Genomic DNA, 23,229 nt, shown 5'->3' on the forward strand with positions numbered 1-23,229 from the left:
AGTTTGTATGTTCTCCCCGTGTTTGCGTGGGTATCCTCCGGGTGCTCCAGTTTCCTCCCACACTCCAAAAACATACTGGGAGGTTAACTGGCTGCTAACAAATCAGACCCTAGTCTGTGTGTGTATGTGTGTCTGACTGTAAGCCCCAATGGGGCAGGGACTGATGTGAGTGAGTACTCTGTACAGCGCTGCAGAATTGTTGGCGCTATATAAATAAATGGTGATGATGATGATAATGACATGTATCAAGGAGTCGCTCTCATTTTCAAAAGATCCAGACTCACAACCAAACTGAACACATTCATTGTCACTCCTATCATACACATTCCAACAATATAAAGTTGCAAGTTAAAAATGAAACAAAAGAAACAAAAAGGTCTTTGTAGTATAGAATAACTAACAAAATACCCTGACTGAGCAAAATAGGCCATTCCTCTGATCCAGCCAAACAACGCCCAGATCAGACCACATTCAATTCCCTTAAAGACCATGCCCTTTTCAGCTGCCAAAAAGTAGGACTGTCACCCGGGATTTTATACATGCCCTGCTGTTGGAGTAACACCACAGTATATATACATGTGTGCATAAAATACATTGATATGTATTCATTTAAAGTAAACAATGAAAAACATAGTTTTAGAAATTACATCTTTATGAGTTAGGTAAGATACTGTAAAAGGACATTTAATCCATGGAAATATTTTTTCAGTAGCATTGTAAATATATATATATATATATATATATATTTATATATATATATATATATATATATATATATATATATATATATATACAGTCAAGTCCATTAATATTGGGACATCAACACAATTCTCATATTTTGGGCTCTATACACCACCACAATAGATTTGAAATGGAACTAACAAGATGTGCTTTAACTGCAGACTTTCAGCTTTAATTTCAGGGTATTTACCTCAAACTCGTGTGAACGGTGTAGGAATTACAACGGTTTCTATATGTGCCTGTTAGGAACTCCCAAGCCAGTACAGTGAAACTCGGGGACTACTCTGAAGGCCCAGTGTTCGCTGGAGCCCCTAGTGGTGGGGACAGACTTGGCTGCGGGCCGACCGAGGGTCGAGTAACGTATACTGACTTATAGGAGCACCCAGGAGTGGAGTGATTGGCGGGCTGTAGAGAAGAGGAATCCAAGGTCAAAGGTCACTAGCACAGATACAAAATCCAGGGACAAGCGAAGGGTCAGACACACAGGCAAAGAAGCAAAATCCGGAATCCAGGCAAAAAGGTCAAGGTCAGAAGAGAAGGTTCTCAGGTCCAGGAACAAGCAGAGGTCAAAACACGGGTAGTCAATCCAAGGTAGCAATAACCAAACAGAGAGAACAAGCAGGCAGCAGGACTGAGGGCAGAACACTATAACCGGCAGTGAGGCTGCAGACCTCACTGCCCTAAATACCACAAGCCACCAATCAGAGCCTAGCTCTGAGCCTCACACAGCCCCCATATTAAATTAATCAGCCCACAGGCTGTGTTAAATTGCGCGCATGCGCCCGGCCACTAGTACCGCCGGGACGCAGCACCAGATTAGAAGCATCGGACCGTTGCCTTGGCAACGGCCGACCAGGAACTGGAAATGACGTCCCGGTCGTCCCCAGAGGACCCAGGAAGCGAGCCGCGGCGGCTCGTAACAGTGCCTCACACTTTAAGGGCAATATATATATATATGTACATATACATGCATACATACATACATAAGCACATGCACACGCACACAAACATTAGATGATATATTATGTTACAATGCAATATTGATTTAATAAGTGTATAGACACAGAGGATCCACAACCAGCAGCAGACCAATCTAGAGTTGGGCGCATTCAATAAAAGTGTAAAGCAAATTGCAAGCTTAAAGTAAAGTGTTATAAGGCTGATCTGGGTATCGGACTAAGAATCAGATTCAGAGTTTACTATCACTGATTCCTTCCCCAACCAGCTCTCCAATCTCATAAGGGTCTTAACACTTGGCCAACAATTTGCTTTGTATTGTAGGGACTAGCACCAAGACCTGCCGCTTATGTTGGCATATCACTATTAAACCCTTGAGTGGTCCTCTTGGTCCAGCAGTGTTACCTTACAATTGCCATGACCTGGGAATTCCTGCCCTGCATTTGTACTATGTACTGTACTAGCCTCTTGTTCCTAAGTCCCTTTTGGTAATGTCTAATAGACTCACAGGGTGTCTACCATATTACAATTAAAGAGAGAGAAACCTGTATAAGACTGGAGTACCACTTGTATATAGCAAACATAAGGTATGATATCAGACAATATATTGCATTGACGTCTATCACTCAGATATCTTTAAAGCTGTATTAAATCTTGGTAGCAAGCCACGGTTTCAGGATTGATGAGCTGTTACTGGATCCAGTGCGTAGCGTATGTATTATTATTATTATCGTAGATTTGTAATATTTTGATATGAGATTTGAGATGTATGCAGGGGTAGTGTTGTTGAGGGCTTTGTAGGTTAGGGTGAGTAATTTGAATTTGATTCTGGTGGACACAGGGAGCCAGTGTATGGATTTGCAAAGTGGTGCAGCAGATGTAGAGCGGTGGAAGAGGGAGATCAGTCTTGCAGTAGCATTCAAAATGGATTGAAGTGTGGCTATATGGGTGTCAGGAATGCCAAATAGCAGGAGGTTACAATAGTCAAGACGGGAAATGATGAGAGAATGGACAAGAGTTTTGGTAGCATGTTGAGCAAGAAAAGGACATATTCTGACAATGTTTTTAAGATGGAGTCAACAGGACTGGGAGAGAGTCTGGATGTGAGGAATAAAGCAGAGGGCAGAGTCAAGTGTGACACCAAGGCAGTGGATTTGGGAGACTGAGGAAATTGTGGTTTTATTGACAGTGAGGGAGATATGAGGGCAGGTGGTGACACTTGCAGGAGGGAAGAGAATAAGCTCTGTTTTTGATATGTTGAGCTTTAGGTAGCATTGGGACATCCATGTGGAGATAGCAGAAAGACAGTTGGTTACACGTGATAGTACAGAAGGAGAGAGGTCAGAGGAAGAGATATAGATTTGGGTGTCATCAGTGTAGAGATGGTGTTGGAGGCCGAATGAGCGAATTAATGCCCCAAGAGAAGTTGTAGACAATGAAAAAAATAAAAGGGCCAAGAACAGAGCCTTGTGGGACCCCAACAGATAGTAACAGATAGTGGGAGTGGAGGGGAGAGTGTGCCAGAGGTAGAAACACTGAAGGAGTGGTTTGATAGGTAGGAAGTGAACCAGGAAAGAACTGTGTCACAAAGGCCAATGGAATGAAGGGTGTGTAGGGGAAGAGGGTGATCAACAGTATCAAAAGAAGTAGACAGGTCCAGGTGAATGACTATAGAGAAATTACCCTTAGATTTTGCAGTAAGTAAATCATTGGTCACTTTTTTGAGAGCAGTTTCAGTGGCATGTTGGAGGCGGAAGCCTGATTGCAGAGTAGCGAGAATGGAATGAGAGAAGAGAAAGTGAGAAAGGCGCTTGTACACTTAACCCTAAAGTAGTTTGGAGGCAAAGGGGAGGAGAGAAATAGGGCAGTAGCTGGAGAGAGAGGCTGGATCGAGAGATGGTTGCTTTAAAATAGGTGAGGTGAGCGCATGTTTAAAGGAGGATGGAAATGTGCCAGTGGAGTGAGACAGGTTGAAGAGGTGAGTTAGAGGTAGATATGCAGTGGAGCAGAGGGAGCAGAGAAGTTAGGAGGGAATATGGTTGAGTTGACAGGTTGTACGGTGAGATGATAAAATGAGTGCAGAGACTTTGTGTTCAATTACTAGAGAGAATGAAGTAACGGTGGATTGGTAAGTGTAGTTAAAGGTGGTTAGAGTGAGTGGAGTGAGTGGAATTTGGCATGAGGAAATGTCTTGTCGAATGGTGTCAATTTTGTATTTGGAATAGGTGGCAAAATAATGGCAGTAAGGCAGGAAGGAGGAGGAGGTGCAGGTGGGCAGAGAAGAATGGGTGGATATTAGAGATTATTATTATTATTATCCTTTATTTATAAGGCGCCACAAGATTTCCGCAGTACCGTACAAATACAAAACAGTATACAACACAGGGTGAGACAATACAAAACAATAATAAAATAATACCAAGACTTCGAAAACTTTAGGCATGGCTATGGTAGTGACGTTGGAGCAGAAGAGTAGGTATAGAGACAGAAGGGAAGAGGGCCCTGCCCATAAGAGCTTACATCCTATTGGAGGGTAAACAGACATCAGGCACAGAAGGTAGTCAGTAAAGGGGATTGCCTAGGAGGAAAGAACAAAGGGGAGGAGAGGAGAGGGGAGATAAGGGTTAAATGGATGGCTGATAGACTTTAAGGAACAGGTGAGTTTTAAGTGCTCGTTTGAGGAAAGGTAGGGGATAAACGGATGGAGCGAGGGAGGTCGTTCTAGTGAAGGAGGGCAGCACGGGAGAAATCTTGGATTCTGGAGTAGAGACTTGAAGAATGTTTGTTTGGCAATTGAAGGGGCAGTGCTGTAAGATAAAAGGATGAATTTATAGTGGAGGAAATCGTGATAGGAACAAGATTTTCTCCAGTGGCGCTTTGCAGTGCTGGAGCACTTTTGCAAATATCGGGGCTGGGGTTTGGATTGTCGGAGACTATATGTAGTAACTGGAGCTGCATCATCTAGGGAAGAAGTGAGTGTTTTGTTATAGAAAGAGGCAGCCTGATCAGGACAGGACAATGCAGTCATTGGAGAAAATAATTGTTTTAGTGAAAATGAGAAGTGGATTGCGTTAAGAGTACTTAGGTTTCAGTGTGTACGTGTGTATTTCAGTGCAGGGGGAAGGGCGTGAGGTAAGGTGAGGCTGAAGGAATGGAGCAGTAGCTGGAGAAGATAAGGTCAAGTGAATGTCCATCACAGTGGATGGGAGATGAGGTCAATTGGGTGAGACCAAAGGGGGAAGTAAGTGAAAGAAGTTTAGTGGCAGAAGAGACAGTGGAATTATCAATGAGAATGTTGAGATCACCAAGTATGAGTGTAGGTAGGTCAAAGAACAGGAAATATGCAAGCCAGGCCACAAAGTTGTCAAAGAATTGGGAAACAGGACCTGGGGGGGGGGGGGGGCGATAAATGTCAGCAACACGAAGGTGGAGAGGATAAACTAGACGGATAGTGTGGACTTCAAAGGAAGAGTATGAGAGGGAGGGTTCAGAAGGTATGACTTTGGAAGGTGCAGCTTGGAGAGAGTAAAATGCCTACTCCACCACCATGTCTGTATTGGTTTTACTTGGTTATATTTTGCTATTAATTTTTTTTGCAGGGGCGCACGCAGGGGGGGTTTCTGAGTCTCCAGAAACCCCTCCCCTCCGCTATTGAAGTGCCCCTACATACAGCACTGTACTATACAGCAGCCGCGGCGCTGTCAAAGAAGCGTCCGCGGCGGTGCTGTATTGTATACAGCACCGCCGCGGACGCTTCTTTTACAGCGCCGCGGCTGCTGTATAGTACAGTGCTGCCGAAATGGAGCTGCTGCGCATGCGCGGCAGCTCGCTCTATTTTTTTTATTTATTTATTTATTTTTGGGGTGGGGGGGTACTCTTTTGTTGACTTTGACCTATTTTTTGTATCATTTATTGCTGACATATTCAAGCTCCTTTTTTGCTTTAGTTTTATCACGCAGTCCAGGATATTTGTTATCATTTAGATAATTCCATTGTTCCTTTTACCCACATAACATTTCCTGTGCCACACCACCCCAATGTCCATCCCATGCTTAATGGCAGGCAAGATGTTCTTACTTATTTTTCACCAAATTTATCTTTTGTGGTTGTGGTCAAAAAGTTTTCTTTTGTTTCATTAGTCCACAGCACTACCAAAATGTTTCTGGCTAAGTTACGTACTGTTTTGTATGCTTCAGTTATTAACTTTTATGGTGAGGTTGTTGGAAAGGTCTATTTCTGACAACTCTTCATGAGAATTATTTTCGTGTAAATAATACTATACTTTAGACCTGTAGATCATTACTCTGGTGTCACCTGAACCTTTTTGCATGACCTTTGCGTTGATATATGTGTTCTGCATTCCATATTTAACTATTTTAAAAGCTCTATCAGAGTCCTTTCTGGGTCTTTCAGATCATGCCTTCACAGCTCATCATCATCATGATCATCACCATTTATTTATATAGCGCCACTGATTCCGCAGCGCTGTACAGAGAACTCACTCACATCAGTCCCTGTCCCATTGGAGCTTACAGTTTAAATTCCCTAACACACACACACACACACACACACACAGACAGACAGACAGACAGACAGAGAGAGAGAAAGAGAGAGAGAGACTAGGGTCAATTTTGATAGCAGCCAATTAACCTACCAGTATGTTTTTGGAGTGTGGGAGAAAACTGAAGCACCCGGAGGAAACCCACGCAAGCACGGGGAGAACATAAAATTTCCTCATAGATAAGGTCATGGTTGGAAATTGAACTCATGACCCCAGCGCTGTGACATAGAGGTGCTAACCACATAGCCACCGTGCTGCCCCCTTTAACTTCTACTTCTTGATGATAATGATCTTTCTCACAAGGGAAATTTCAAGCTGAATCAGAATAAATATCTTTTTATAACCTTCCCTACTTTGTAATAGATACATATTTTTTATGTTCAGGTCCTTAGTCAGATACTAGGAGATTAGGCACACCAAACTCAAAGACTAGAAGGGTATTTATTCAGCTCTAGAAATATCTTTACCTGGCTTAATTTAAGGACTGACAAGTTAATCAAGTTTTGAGTCCTTTAAAATAAAATAACAATAAATCAACTGGAAGTGTGCCCAAACGTATGTCCTTGCCGCATTCTCTCAGTCCCTATTTTTTCTATTTTTTGTATTAAGATAAATTCTGCAAAAAAATAGTAATTGTACAGAAATGTGTATACATGTTTGCCATGCAGAGGTTGAGTTAACTCCTTTTCACTTAGAGATTTTCCGAAAAATGCAATTTGACTAGCGGTGCACAAACTTTTGCATGCAAGGGTTTTGTGACCTTTGACCGAAGATCCCAGAGTGAGTATTTTGGGATCCAGCACTGGATATTGCAGATCATCCTGCTCACTTAAGTATAAGTAAGCATTCTATGTGACACTAGTCAAGAATGGATCAGTAACATAAGACCACGAACGTGTTTGGAGATTGTCGCATTTTATACATGTTGAGGAACGCCTCCGCATTATTTGCAGAGAAGCTTGCATCCTCTTACGTAAAACAGTAGGGTTACTGTACTTGTCTCTGCAAACAGGTGATTGGTTTCCTGTTTGGCATTCACATGCTGCCGTTCTTGCACTAATTTGCTGCTGACTGACACAGATCAGCTACAGGTAGGCATTCACATGTACATGCTGTATTGTAATCTCCATCAGCAGAGTCTTTGTGAACAAATCTTCTTGCACAAATAGTAAATTAGGTGCCTGGAACAGTTTTTCCACAGTATGTTACTTTATGCTGTACTTTTGTGCCAGAAAATTATTATTATTATTATTATTATTATTATTATTATTATTATTATTATTAATAATAATCATTATTTATAGGGCACCACATGAGGTCCGCAGAGTCATACAGAAGCAAAACAACAAGACCGTACATGGTATAACAGTACAATACAGCAAACAAATAACACTACAACTCTCAACACAGCTGCTGGGGTGCAAGGGGAATATTCAGCGCACACTGAAACATGAGTCCACTAGCGTGGGCGCCACTAACAGGATTAGCACCACTGAAAGAGGTGAAAAGACATTGGAAGAGTGGAGTTAATGGGCAGAGAGCCCAAGGAGGAGGGAGGTGCACAGTATAACTGGTGAGCAAAAGTTATAGGTAATGAGAACAGGAGGGAAGAGAGAAAAATCACCATCTATGAGGGAATAAGCCCAACAGGTCTGCTGAGGTAGATGGTATATGACAGCACACAGGGAACACAGGCAGAGCACAGCAACTAGTTTTATTAAGAGGTAATGGTAGAAAATAGGTGGAGATTTTTCCACACATGGAGTTAAAGCAAAATAGACATAAAAACAAAATACCTGCTTATCCAGTTCTTTTATAAACAGTTCTCCAACTACTAGGGGAATTAAATTAGCGTTGAAGTATCTCGGGCAACGTCTGTGAGACACTTCGCGGGGGAGATCCGACAGAAATATCTGATGATTTTTCCTAGGGTGCGTGGGACAATGAGCTGAGATTTGCACCCTAATTGCCGACAGTGTGCTCTCCGTGATGTCAAGCGCCACATCGCCGGCAATTGAAACTCCCCCTAACAGTGCAAATAAATTCAGTTTTTAGTGAGGATTGTCTCTGGAATTCTAGAATTGCCCAATTTGTGCAGTACAAGCTCTTTTCTCCAGTCTGGGAGCAAAATGTTGGTTGACAGTCTCAATCTTTATAAGAGCCTGACAGATACAGGCAATTAATTGGTTTGGTAGACCAAAACTTGTAATGGCTTATCAAGTGGCTGTTCCACTCCATGTACATCCATCATCATCATCATCATCATCATCATCATCAACATCATCATCAGTTATTTATATAGTGCCACTAATTCCGCAGCGCTGTACAGAGAACTCATTAACATCAGTCCCTGACCCATTGGAGCTTACAGTCTAAATTCCCTAACAGACATATACACACACACACACACACACACACGCACACACACGCACACACACAGACAGAGACACTATTCCCTCACTCCAGGGGGTCATGTATCAAGCTGATAGTTTCCGTCGGGTTTGAAAAGTGGACATGTTGCTATTCAACATGGAATCAAGAAATGCCAATAGCAACCAATCAGATTCTAGCTATCATTTTGTAGAATGTACTAAATAAATAATAACTAGAATCTGATTGGTTGCTGTAGGCAACGCGTCCACTTTTCAAACATGCCGGAGACTCTCAGCTTGATACATTTACCACCTGGACTCTCTTCCAGTGATTGTGATAGCTAAGTCTTACACAAGGCACTTGTGTTACCAACACAAATCAAATGTCCTGGAGCCAGAAAAAATTAAGAGAGAAATGCTGGAGAAATGTATATCCCTTTCACCTCTGTCTCAGGATTCCTCCCACAAAATGACATATATATGTATCTATATGACTGCTGGTTATTACAGCAGTTGCCGAGTGGGTGCTGCAATCATTATCTGACCTCTAACAAAACTATATATATATATACACATATATATATATATATATATATATATATATATATATATACATATATATATTTATATAAATACATATATATATATATATATATACATATATATATATATGCATATATATACATAAACATATATATATATAAATATACGTATATATATAAATATATATGCATATATATATATATACAATTTAAAATACAGCAGATATATAAACAGCGCTAATAACCACAACGTAACCACCAGTATAAATAACTGGTGAATAGATTTACCAAAAAAGACACAATCAGTCCCGATAAAAACACATAGCTCGTTTAAGAGCGGCAGCCTTGAATCACTTGGGTCCAGATGGTTAATCCGGAGGGATGTAGTAACTGCGAATAGATAAACAAGTATGGCGCTCCAATGTGTAGTATTGATAGTAATATGGGAAGATGTAATAAAATGCATACCATATAGATGTAGTCAATGATCGTGGGGTAGAAACGGAGTTCCTCTTCTGAGGTAATATCTCCCCCTCTCCAACAATAGCGATAATGTGGGTCAAAAAATAGAAAAACACATATAGTGTAATAGAGTTTATGTAGTTAATCACCACATGTGATAGAACCTCCACCAGGATCAATTGTTTAGCCCGGCACCAAATGGGTTAATCTTAAGAGTACACCACCAAAAAGCTTATACTGCGTACCAGATGATGCAGAGTGAACTCTGAGATGGCAATGCCTCAGTCAAAGGTCATCCAGGGCGGAAAATGGATGAAAATAGACAAAGGATGCAGTGTAAAAGTATGAAAATGACAATTTATTAAAACGAGTAGTAGTAACTCACATATAGTAGTAATAACGATGCCAATAGCGACCACAGTCTAAAAAGTCTAGTCTTCCTCTAACAATACATCTTGTATTTGCTTCATCTGGTGAGTGAATTGTCCAGTGAATGAACATTTTCGATTTGAGTGCCTTCAAATTCGATTTCAGATACCATCTATGAAGTCCCACTGTGTTGGGACGAAACGCGTTGAGCTGTGGTCGCTATTGGCATCGTTATTACTACTATATGTGAGTTACTACTACTCGTTTTAATAAATTGTCATTTTCATACTTTTACACTGCATCCTTTGTCTATTTTCATCCATTTTCCGCCCTGGATGACCTTTGACTGAGGCATTGCCATCTCAGAGTTCACTCTGCATCATCTGGTACGCAGTATAAGCTTTTTGGTGGTGTACTCTTAAGATTAACCCATTTGGTGCCGGGCTAAACAATTGATCCTGGTGGAGGTTCTATCACATGTGGTGATTAACTACATAAACTCTATTACACTATATGTGTTTTTCTATTTTTTGACCCACATTATCGCTATTGTTGGAGAGGGGGAGATATTACCTCAGAAGAGGAACTCCGTTTCTACCCCACGATCATTGACTACATCTATATGGTACTCATTTTATTACATCTTCCCATATTACTATCAATACTACACATTGGAGCGCCATACTTGTTTATCTATCCGCAATATATATATATACAAGTTAACCCGTGCATGATACTCATGCATTCTAGTCAAATCAAGCTACTTAAGGTGTTAAAAAGGTTCTTGTCATGCATTTGGGCCATAGCCCAGGCCTCAACCACCAACCACTCCCCACTGTCACCCCCAGCAACCACCAACCACTCCCAACTGTCACTTCTCCTTCAAGAAATATATATATATATTTTTTTTAAATCTTTATAAACACTTTTAACAATTAACAAATTAAATTAACAAATTAAAAACATCTTAGTATACCAAATTTCAGCCCTTTCTGATTTTTTTTTTCCACACACACTAAGAATTTAGTAGGTCAGTGTATAACTCCGCCCAGCAGGTGGCGCTGCAGTTTGGTTTTATTTTTTCCACACACAGACAGACTAACACACGCCACTAGACATTTATATTATAGATACATATACATATATATATATACACATAAACACACACACATATATATATATATATATATATATATATATACATACACAAGCCTACAGTACAAAACGAAAGATTTTAAATGTAACAGTTTGCTGTGATAAAGCAGCTTGTTTACCCTGGGTAATAAATGGACAGTCACACAATTGTAGCAGCACTTAGGGGGAAATTGAATTGCCGGCGACGTGGTGCATGGACATCGCGCTGTGCAGTTACAGTAAAAATGAGCGGATATTTTACAGAAATCTCTGCCGCAAAGTGTCTCACAGACGTCCTGGAAATACTTTGCGACTAATTGAATTCCCCCCTTAGTGAACAATTTCAAAATGATTCAGAGAAAGACGGGACAGTTCACCCCTCTTGATACTCTATACCACATTATATTTCAAGTGTAAACACGCCCTTAGTTATAAATATAATTCTTTATAATTAATTGTATGATTTCCTCTAAAACTGTGCTACCATTGATTGCACGCACCTTTCTCGCTGTCGGAAGCACACAAATTCCTTAAGGAAGTTAAAGTATAATTTTATAATAACAGCCAACACATTTCAGGAAGCAATATCATTGGACAGGATAAACTGAGATGCTGTTATACTTGTATGTATCTTGTTTAGCTTCCTGTGAAGAAGAAAACATTATGCTACTTGCCAATATTAAAGGGATACTGTCACAACAATGATGCACGCTCCATTTAAACATAGGGTATAAAGATGCACGTTTTAAAAAAACAAAACAAACTTATTTTATCTCTGAGCTGGTTGCTTCTATGTGACAGGCATATTTCATCCTTCCCACATGTGGCTACCAGCTGCATCCCTTACTGACTGTAGGAGGAAGTAATTGGTGATTGAACTGTGTGATTACCAATCCATCATTCCCGCAATCACCAAGATCCTCATAAACTTGGCCTCATTTACGAAGTGTGAAAAGGCTGAGGCTCAGTGTAAAACCCTCCTTGATGGCGCTGTGCCCAAGTTCAGAGATAGATGGCGATGTTTGTGCAAGACTGGAAGTTTGCACCAGCCAATGGTGACTAGATGGGCAGAATGAGGGCATAACTTGTCTAAGGAGTAGGCCCACGGATCAGAAGTATACATGAGATAGCACCAGAGTGGTTATAGATCTAGGTGTCACACACCGCAGTCAGTTTGATGCAAAGGGCTGGAGGTGCTGAATTCGGGAACCGGTGTTCGGAGGCATTGATGAGTTCAACCAATACTTGCAGACAGCGCCAGAATGCACAGAAGGCTTTTTTGTATACTTGGTACTGGTATCATCATTGGTGCTGTTTGGGTCAACCCGGCACGCTGAGCACTGGGAAGCCAGATTATTATGTTCCTGTTCACCGGTGTCTAGCATTACACTTGCTCCTCATGTCTTTGTGTGTCCCAGACCGTTGGATTTTTTCTGACTAAATGTACCGGCCTTCCTGATATTTACCTCTCCAGAATCAATGTCCATAACCCTGTGTGTGCTGAACAAAGATACCTTAAAAGCAATAACCATTAACACTTGGACTATTGTTCTAACTAGAGCTCTCGATATTATCCCGACTGCTTAGTGTACCAGGCCTTTGACTTTTAACCTACCCAAGATTACTGATAACCCCTAGGCATTAACCGTAGGCATTTCTGTTTGTATATTGAACTGAGGGAGGTGATCACGATTTTTGGTGCCGATTACCTTAAACTAACTATAGTATGGATTATTACCACTAATTTCTTCTTATCTCCAGTTGCCACTGAGATCCCTTTTTTGGTGTATTACAGATACTCTTAATGCTCGTAAAGCCACTGGGGTCGATTTCCTAGAGCACTAGCAGCGTAATCTATTTGTAGCATTTATTACACTCAACATGTACATCATCATCCTCATCATCATCAATTTATTTGTATAGCAGCACTAATTCCACAGTGCTGTACAGAGAACTCACTCACATCAGTCCCTGCCCCATTGGAGCTTACAATCTAAATCCCCTAACATACACACAGACCGAGAGAAACTAAGGGCAATTCAATAGCAGCCATTTAACCTACCAGTATGACTTGTATGGGAGGAAACCGGAGCACCCGGAGGAAACCCACGCAAACACTGGGAGAACATACACAAACTCCACACAGATAAGGCCGTGGTCAGAAATTGAGCTCATGACCCACGTGCTCTGAGGCAGAAGTGCTAACCACTAAGCCACAGTGCTGCCCACATGTAGATACAAGAGGGTCTATCAACCTGTATGCACGAATGCCCTGGACAAGTGATGGACAGTAACTAAGAGGAAAGAGCCTGTTGAGTAACATCCTCTCCTCAAATGACTTGAATTCTCCTCTACATAAAGGTTCCCGAAAATTTGGTATTGTCGCCATATTTTATAGACATTATTTACACCTTCTAGTTGTATATCTGTAGACTAGACGCTCATTGACCAATGTAAAAAAAGCACAAAGTGTAAACTAGACACAGGTGCGCACCTCAAATGCCCTTGGTTAATAAATGAGCCTAATTGTCCATTTTATGTAGCTTTCTCAAAGTGCAGTGTTTTCGGCAGAGTCTTGATTCCAGCTAAGGACCAGCTAAGGAAACAAGCTACAATGGGCCGCGAACTGGATCCTCACTAAGCGCTCCCTGGTGAAGTTCGGTGGGGGTCTTAGACTCCGCCCCAGTGAATTTGGTTGTGCCAATCCTGCCTGCTAGCTATTGTCATCTGTGTGTGCGTACTCCACTACACCTGCTGTATATCTCTGTTCTGCAGGGTCATTGTGATATACTCTGCTGGGTCCATTTGTTTATTGCGCGCTACGTGCTGTTCAAACTGTGCCAGCACATCCATATACCTTATTTGCACGCTGTGAGCTCTTCAAACAGTGCCAACACATTCATGTACCCCAGTTTACAGCCCAGGCAGTGTCTAGAAACACTGTGTATTCTGTTGCTGAGTACCAAACCCCCACACTTAGCTCAGCTGCACCCTCAGCATTTCACCTACAGTGTGAAACACCTCAGTGTATTCCGGTAGGACAAACTCTCGCTTGTATCGCATCCATACAGCTCCCAGTGTATTCCCTGTAGTTACAAAATCACAACACCTAGCCATAGTTTCACATAAAGGAGCATGGGGGGGGGGGGGGCAGTTAAATTTGATTTTGCACTATGCAGAGAACATTTTACACTTCTTAAATGCCCTCCAGTGTATTAACCATAACAATTAGTATAAACTGCATAGTGTTAATGTCTCCTCTTTCATGCACCCAAACCTCCTTTGTATGTTCAAATTACGATTTTCATATCATAATAACCACGCGGACACAAGTTTAATTTTGCCAAAAGGTCACAGTTTTTCAAAACATAAATAAATATATACGGTGGAGGCCAAAGCAATGAAGTCCGCTAAAACTAATCACTAAACAGTGGAAGGTCAGATTGGCATTACACCACTGGTCCCAGGATATAATCCTCTATGATTGGCTGGTGCTAACTCTGCCGTCAGAGTGGCTACTCCCCTTATGGCCTTGACAATGATGTGCACAGACAAAGCAGGTCAAGGGATCCTCCACATAAAAGGACCAAAGGTCAGGTTGCTTTGAAAGGGGCAGCGACCTGCGGCCAATCAGTGGTAGCACCGTATTAACTAGTTGCTGACTGCAATGTTCTCCTGCCCAACTGTGCCGCCTCTGTGATAGGGAAAGAAATATGTTTAGCAGTACACCAAGATTGCAAGACAATCATTACAGTAGTAGGGAGGAAGGGAGGTATTCAGTGCAGGAAACAAGAGACCCAGCATCCACTGGGGAGAAAATATATAGGGAATCCTGGGACCCTCCCAGTGGATCTTATTGGCTGGGGGTGCAGGAGACTGAACCCCGAATGGGTAAGTGCATGACGTTCACCTAAACACATGATTTAGAGTGCATTCGGCTTATGGCCTCTCTAGTTATTGCATTAGTTATGGTTCCAGTTTGAGTTTAACCAGTCTCCACAATGGCTAAATCTGCATGCCAGGGGGTAAATGTATCAAGCTGAGAGTTTTTCGGTGGGTTTGAAAAAACAATCAGATTCTAGCTAACATTTGTTAAGTACATTCTACAAAATGACAGCTAGAATCTGATTGGTTGCTATAGGCAACATCTCCACTTTTCAAGCCCGCCAGAAAACTCTCAGCTTGATACATTTACCCCCTGGTGTCACCTAGTTGCTGTGCATATTAATTTGCTGTCTTAAGACACCAATTAAGAGAGTTTATTTATCATACTATTTCTTTATTAATTTTCAGCCTATAGTAGCTAGTTTAGCTCTATAATGGTTTGCACCATTTTCCCTGCTCTACTTTTCTATTTATAATATGATACTCCACAAGCTGAACATTGTGTTGGGTAGTGCATTTGACCACACTGCAAGTGTATTATGTGACTTCTGCATGTATTGCCATGTTTGTCCTGTTTTTCTGCTTTGTGCTAATTCTTTACCACGTTTGCATTGCAAAAGAGCTGGCAGTAACTGGCAGTAACTCCGTAATTCTGCAGACTAACAGTTTTCTCCAAAATTACATCAGTTACAATGTTAAATCAGTATTAGCTTTTCTTTCAAGGCAGGCTCTCTAATGGTAAATACATGCTATCTCTAGATATGAGATATTATGAGTATTTAAACAAATAGGAGGTAATTTAGAGTTGAATGCAAGTGCATTTGCACATCACATAAAATTTGTTGCACTGTGCATGCACACAACTTGCAGCAGTATTTTGAGCTGAATGTGCCTAAGACTCCTTGCGCTTAAACAGGGCTGGTCAGTATTATATAACTTAAATATATATAATATTTTCTGATCCTCTGGGTATTTGCAAGCCCCATTTGCAGCCAGATATATCTGCAGTTTTTGTTTTCACCTCTACCAGTTAAACTCTATAAAACAGTATATTATTTTTGTCATTCTTGTCCTATGTTTGCAGAAATCTGGTAGCAGTCCATCTACTGGCATCATATACCTCATTTAGATTTGCGCAACAAAAACATGCATCTTTGCACAAAATTCTTGCATATGCATAACATACATGTATATTAAGAGTTTTGAATTTCATACTAGCAGTTCCATGTGCTCGAAGAGGCAAAGGAGAGATGTTAACATGCAAATGCATTATAGCAAAGCGTGCATATGGAAGTTAAGCTTGCCACTTTGGCGTGCTTCATATTTTGAATTGCACAGATCTTGAAATGTGTAATTTTGCATCAGTTTGGCCACACTTCAGCCAAAATGACGTTGCTGATCAGCAAGAGTCATTGGTGCTGAGTGGGGAGAACCGGAGAAGTCTGGATAAGGAGTAACTTTGCACCTGGGCAAAACCATGTTGCATTGGAGAGGGAGGTAAATTTAAAATGTGGGGACAGCTTTACAGTTGGGGTAGGGCATGTCCTAGATTAACTTTAAATTTCAGTGTAAAAATAAAGCTATCAATTATTTGTGTGCTATATGATAAAACAGCCAGTATTTAACTTATGTTAAAATAAAACTAATTTGTACCCCTAACATGGTTTGTCCCAGAGAACATTTACTCTTTTTTTTGCCTTACTTTCCTTAATGACTCAGGTCCATAGAGTACTTTATTCAGAGCATATGTCCACCTTTGAGGTAGAAAACTTTGCATCCACTTCCTTGCTCCCTGCTACCTGAACTGTGAAGGTCCCCCATCTGGGACCTCTATCGTCTGCACTGCTGATTAAATCAGTGCCCTCTCTTCTTCCCCAGTCATGTCATTGCTGCCACTGATCATTGCTTTGGTGGCCCAAAGTGACATGATAACAGGAAGGACCAACATAGTGACAGGCTGTGGCTTACTCCAAAGTGGAGCCTTCTTTTTGGGGGCTGATTTCTTCAGTGATCCCCAACAGTGCAGAGCATGGCATGACAGTCTAAGATGATGGATTACTACACATCAGCCGTAAGGCGCATTAACCATGGTAATTATTTAAGAACAAAATATGCTCATCACTTTCTCATGTGTGAAAGTCCCCAATATGTATTGAAAAAAATATACTAATAATAATTAGCACAAATTGCCACCAGAGCACCCAAAACACTGTCTTGGTGAGTGGTTTTGGAAATAATTTGCATTAATTCTTCTATTATCGACACATTCCATGTTGAATAGCAAGTAGTACTATAATCCTTGCACACACACCAAGGAAGACCATCAGGGAGGAGTGGATCTAACTGTCCTGAATGGGTACGTGCCCTTGTCAGACTAAGCATCCTGCCCTAGAGTGATAAGGAGCTGAGCCCGTCAGGACAGGGGACTGACGCCTGCTGTCAGCAGCTGGACATTTAATACGAGTAGGGCAACCAGTAAGAACCCCCCCCCAATGCAGTGCAACTTTGGGTTCAGGATGGGTCCATAAGTAATAGAGCAGACAGTGGCCCCCTTGTGTCCATGTGCACTGCACACCCTTCATCTATGGTGGATACACCACTGAGCTCGGCATTCTAATCACAAAGTTTATGCTCCTGTGTAACCCAGCAGTACAAATACTGTTTTCACAGAATGACAGACTCTATGTAGAAAGAAGCACTTCTCTGTTGTAATCAGGAAGTGGCTTCAGTAACCCTAGCCTGCTTCACATCTACAGTGACTCCTCATATTAACACTATGGTTATACAGTACTCGATATACTGTAAATTTCCCTTAAGTGTCTCAACATGCATTAACTAGAATTAGGGAACCTAGCAGCTCACTTTGCGTTTCGTAACGTTCTTGATTTTGACTAGTTGGAAAGTTTCTTTCTTGGAGTGGAGACATGCAAAATAATTCCTTTTCTAAAACTTCATGCCAATTATGTGCATAGTGCCATGTGCATTTTCATACACCCACAACTCAACTGGTAAGTCACTGCAGAAGGTATTGGAACTTTCACAGATGAGATCTAATAAGGTGGAATTTGTACTGTATATTGTAGCTCTGCATCTCTGGCTGTATATACATAATCATCAACATTTATGCTCATCATTAACAAACCAAGCTGGAGTTTAAATCTCATGTCCAGTGTGTGCTCACTACGTTCTCCTCTTCAGGCTGTGTCTATGGATTGATTAGCTGTGATAAGGTAACAGTTGGTATCTCCAAGAGGGGTGTACACAGGGGGTTGGCAGGTGTGCCTTACTAGACGTGGCTGTAGAAAAATGTACAAGCTTATTTAACCCACATTAAGTTTTTAATACTTCGCGTAATAGATTGTAAGCCTGCAAGGCTTCTAACGTGCTCTCAAAGCCTATTTCTTCATTAAAATCTACCAGTTCTCCTCTAAATCCATCCCACCATCCCTTCACACTGACTCACCCCTCTGTAGAACCCCCGTTTGTCTGCCCTTACCCTCTAGATTGTGCGCTCTCACAATCCGGCCGTCTTCCATCGTGTCCCTTTCCTTCATTTTTCTTTCCTCAAGACGTGGCTCTGTCCCTGTTTGCTGCCCCCATCCTCCTGTGCACAGGATCAACTTGCAATGATTTGCTCCATATTTTATTCCCCTCTCCTCACGTTAAGGTGATAGTCTTCTATATGCTGCCTTGCACCTCTTTGATGCTGGTTCAGCTATTCGTTACTATATATTGTACTCTTTTTGTCTATATTGTACTGTACTGTAATGTTATGTTTGACTGTTTTGTTGTATGCTCTCTGCGGTTCTGCAGACCTTTTATGGCGCCTTATGAACTTATGATTAGCTGATTGCATGTAGCTGATTGTACTTAATTCATCAGTTAGCATGCGTTTAATTGTTTCTAAAAAAGCAAAAAAACAAAACCAAAACAATAGTATATAGTATCTAAACATTCAGTAAATCAAATTACAGCAGTTATCTCTTGCTGAGACAGCCAGTTCTCTTTATCAGGAAATGTAGTGGTTTTATAGATGTTTGATTTCTGGAAACAGTGTCTCTGTACTGTACTGACTGTAAATGTTTTGTTGGAGGGGCAACAAAGATTATAGCATTTCTAAGCACACAACCATTATGAGCAGGAAAATGGTTGCATAAATTTAAATGCTAAAAGAGGGCAAGTCTGGATACATACTACAAGTTTTTCCACTCGACTGTTGTGCCAATCACATGATAAACAACTGTTCGGCTCGATATCGCATTTTGTGTGACTGCTCTTATGATCATATTTTATCATTTCAACGCACATTGTATCGTTTGATTAAACAAACTAAAAATCTATATAAACGATGGAACAATGTCGTGCCAATTTTGAAGTGTGTACGCACTCACGACCAGCGGTGTCCTTAGATCTCCATAAAGTTTGCAGAGTCACAATCTTTTCAGCCGATGGTTATGACAGATATGACGGTAAACTGTGTAAAACGTCAAAAGTGTGTACACATGAATCGGCTGCTGTTCGGGACTTTCAGTAATTAGTAAAATTTTTAACGATATCGCATCGGGAGAAATTTTCTGTAGTGTGTACCCAGCCTAAGTCTATCACAAAATCAGTTTTGAACAGTCGAGATCGTTCAACAGTTTTGTAAGGTACCAATGGCTGAATGGGAATCAACAAAAGTAATAATTGTGCTTAGACTGATGGTTCTCAGCTGGTGTGCTGCATTAGTACCATGAATTCTCATCACTCCCATCACAATCATTTGCTAATTATAAACAAATTGTGCTGACATTGGCAGTTTTGATTGGCTCCAGCAGCCAGCATTGTCTGGCTATGCCTGCTCTTTGGTTACCAGGACAGCACTTCCCCAAAAACATACTGCCCTGACAAATCACTGCCCCCCCCCCCCCCCCATGGGTGCCTTTTGCCACTAGCTTAATCCAGCGGCAAAAGACTTCACTTCCTGAGTTTCCCTTCAAGTATCTTCTGCGCACGTGCAGCCGAATGTATGTGCATCCCAGGTTTAAAAGCTCATTTTCCCCCGAACTTTATCAATAGGTAATTGCTGTAAATATTTTGTTTGCCTTGTATGTCCTTGTTTTATGTATGTCCTGCCTTCCCTTCTGTACGAAGCTGCAGAGAACTGTGGCACCTTACAAATCTACGATAATAATAATAATAATAATAATAAAAATAAATACTGCTTTAGCAACCAAGGGCAAGCTTCAAAAAGTTTTTCGGAGCTTGGTAAATAAGCCCATTTTGCTGTCACCCTAGAGCAGCGGTAGGGAACCTGTGGCTCTCCAGGTGTTGTAAAACTACAAGTCCCAGCATGCTTTGCCAGTAGATAAACTGCAGATAGGTGGCAAGGCATGCTGGGATTTGTAGTTTCACAACACCTGGAGAGCCACAGGTTGCCTACCCCTGCCCTAGAGGAACTATGGGGACGGCAGTTGTGAACGAAAGTCTAGTGAATGCCAGAGGCATCTCTGGAATCTCCCAACAATCAACTTTAAATTGTATTGTTGCAACAGTGATATAAGAGGGTTTAATAAAAAAAAGGTTAAACATTAAAAAAACAACAAAACATTTCATTACTTTCATTACAGTGTCTCTTTAAAATAGCTAATAGTTAAAATGCAACACAAGGAAATTCCATATATCAGTAATGAGATTCTGAAATTAAAAACTGGCATTATTTAAAAAAAAAATACCTTTGGGCTAAAAGTGTAATAAATACTCCTTGGTAATAATATCTTACCTACTGACTTTTACTTCCTTGGTTTTATTTAGGCTTTATGTTATAAAAGTATTATAAAATGCAAGAAAAGTTACTGATAAAATAAGCAATTGTAGGGTAAACGACAAAAGAACAAAAGGACAAGTAAAGCAACAGCATTTTATAGCTATACAGGAAGGTACTTCATGAAATATATTCTACCAATCAGCTATGTTGCAAGCCTCAAGTCAGGAAGCCTTTCAGATAGCTGTGTGTGTGTGTGTGTGTGTGTGTGTGTGTGTGAGCACTGCAAGATCTCTCACTTCAGCTCTCTTTCTCCTTTCGGTTCACAGGAAAATAACACAAATGTGAAGTCGCTTGCTGCTATGTTTAATGTGGTGCCTAGTGCAATGGAAGATACAGAGAATTCCACAGGCCAACCCGGTTTAAAGGGAATTCAAGCTAGGAGAGCAGGGTTTGAGAAGGTAAGCAATCCTGCCCCAGGAGCTAAGAAACCTGCATTTCCAAAACCGGTGCAAGGACTGAAATCTGCATCAGAAGACGTTAAGCCCTCATTTGTAAGACCTGTCGGCTCCAAGATCGGTGGCTCTTTTCACTTGCCTAACCAAGAAACACAAGGGAAGCCTACGTTCCCAAAACCACCGAGCTTTAAACCTCCTGACCATCATAAAGAAGAATCAAAGCCACTGTTTCCAAAGCCCATTGGCAGTAAACCTTTTGTTACAACTAATTCTCCGCAAGAACCCAAGTTTGGAGGAGTCAAGTCATCATTTTCACCTCAGGCAAAAGAAAATGAAGAGAAACCAGTGTTTCGAAAGCCATCAGAGGTAAAGGCTTTCAGTTCGGCATCAGAGAGTGAGGCTAAACCTACTTTCAACAACAGGCCACAATTGGGGGCAAAGCCTCCCGCCAACATTGGTGCATTTTCAGGTGAAAACAATTTTAAACCACATAACTTAGCTACAAAGACGTTTTCAAGTTCTCTGGACAATAAACTAGTGACGCGGACAAAAGAATCTCCAGAAGAAAATGAGTCACCAGCTCCTTCATCCCAGGCTTTCCCCGGAGTGAAATTAAAACCGGTGGGAGTTAAACCACTACAGAGCAGATTCTTAGAGCAAAACACGGGCGAACAAAATGATAGGACGAAGCCCAACGTCGCAACAAAAGAGTTTCCGCCGAAAACCACCCAAAATGGCAGCACCCCTGCGCCTTTCATGTCTACTTTTCCAAGAGGTCACTCAATGAGTCAGGTATCCGCTGCCCAGGACAACTTAAAGGAACAGAAAGATCCCTCAGAACCAAAACGAAAGCCTCTGCCACATCTGGCAACGCTAGGACCACCCCCTGCAAAGCCACCCAGACCACCGAACGTTGATATAGAGCGATTTAGAGGTGGAAAAGGAAATGGTAAGTTTGAATGTCACATTTTTATCAATATAAATTTGAAAGTGTAAAAAAAGCTATTTTAGATATTTACTTAAGTTAAAACTATATTTTAACCCAGTAGTAGACAACAAAAAAATCCGGTCATCCCCGTTCACATTCCATCACAGGTTATATATTTTATTTATAATTAAGTGAAAAACAAAATGTCACCAGGAAGTCTGGCACAGCTGAAATTATATTTATTTTATACTTTTTATTCTTGATGATCAACCTATTTATTAAATTACTTTATATGTACAGCTTTCGGGCAATGAAAAAACAACTTAAAGCACAGCTTAAGTGGCATCTGGAAAATATTTAAAAAATGGCAACATTCTAAAAAGAAATAGAATCATAATATAATAAGTATAGTATATTAACCACATAAATTACATAAACTCATATAGATAATAATACAAAGCTGTACATTGATAATAAAATTCCTGATACTGATTAATGAAACGGGGAAATAAAGAAACCACTAAACCACAGAGCTCCAATATTCAGACTTTCTAGAAAAACTTAAATAAACAAAATATATCTGAAATGTGATAGTAAGAGAGTTGTAGGAGAATTATAGCAGTTGGATGTTAAGCACAAAATAATCAGGACTTTCATCTATACATAAAAATATCAAATGAAATAAAATGCAAATATTATAATAAGAACAACATTCACACATTGTGGTTAAAGAGCAAAGAATAGAGAAGAAGGGAAAATATAGCTAATTTTATATACAACTTTTTCTTAAAAAGAAGTCTCTTCTGTTCAGCAAAACTTGGACATAAAAAATGTACTGTATATTTGATAACTAAATAAAATACATATTCAAACTCTTTATTAGCATTAACAATGTATAGATGGACATGTGGCACAATCAGGCGAAACCCCAAATCATGGATTGTGTGTCTAATTGCCTGTATTTCTTCATCTGTGTTGCTAACCATGCCCATTCTTTTGCACTTGATGTTTGCCCAAAAAAAAAGTGATCATCTGTAATATAAATCTATAGGTTATGGATGGGATTTAGAAATAGGA

At 40.7% G+C, this 23,229-nt stretch overlaps 1 protein-coding gene across 3 annotated transcripts in view; it reads left to right on the plus strand.

The window, feature by feature from the left end:
* FYB1 (FYN binding protein 1) overlaps nt 1-23,229 on the plus strand; it is a 158,643-nt gene that overhangs the window by 44,224 nt on the left and 91,190 nt on the right. For 2 of the 3 annotated variants that reach the window (XM_075184189.1, XM_075184201.1), the window contains exon 1: nt 20,934-22,173. In XM_075184189.1, coding sequence (XP_075040290.1) covers nt 20,949-22,173 — 1,225 coding nt within the window. In that variant the 5' untranslated portion in view covers nt 20,934-20,948. Of the gene's footprint in view, nt 1-20,933; nt 22,174-23,229 lie in introns of those variants that run through there. The other variant, XM_075184194.1, reaches the window with a different exon arrangement.

This window comes from Mixophyes fleayi, chromosome 1 (assembly GCF_038048845.1).
Source record: "Mixophyes fleayi isolate aMixFle1 chromosome 1, aMixFle1.hap1, whole genome shotgun sequence".
Lineage (NCBI taxonomy): Eukaryota > Metazoa > Chordata > Amphibia > Anura > Limnodynastidae > Mixophyes > Mixophyes fleayi.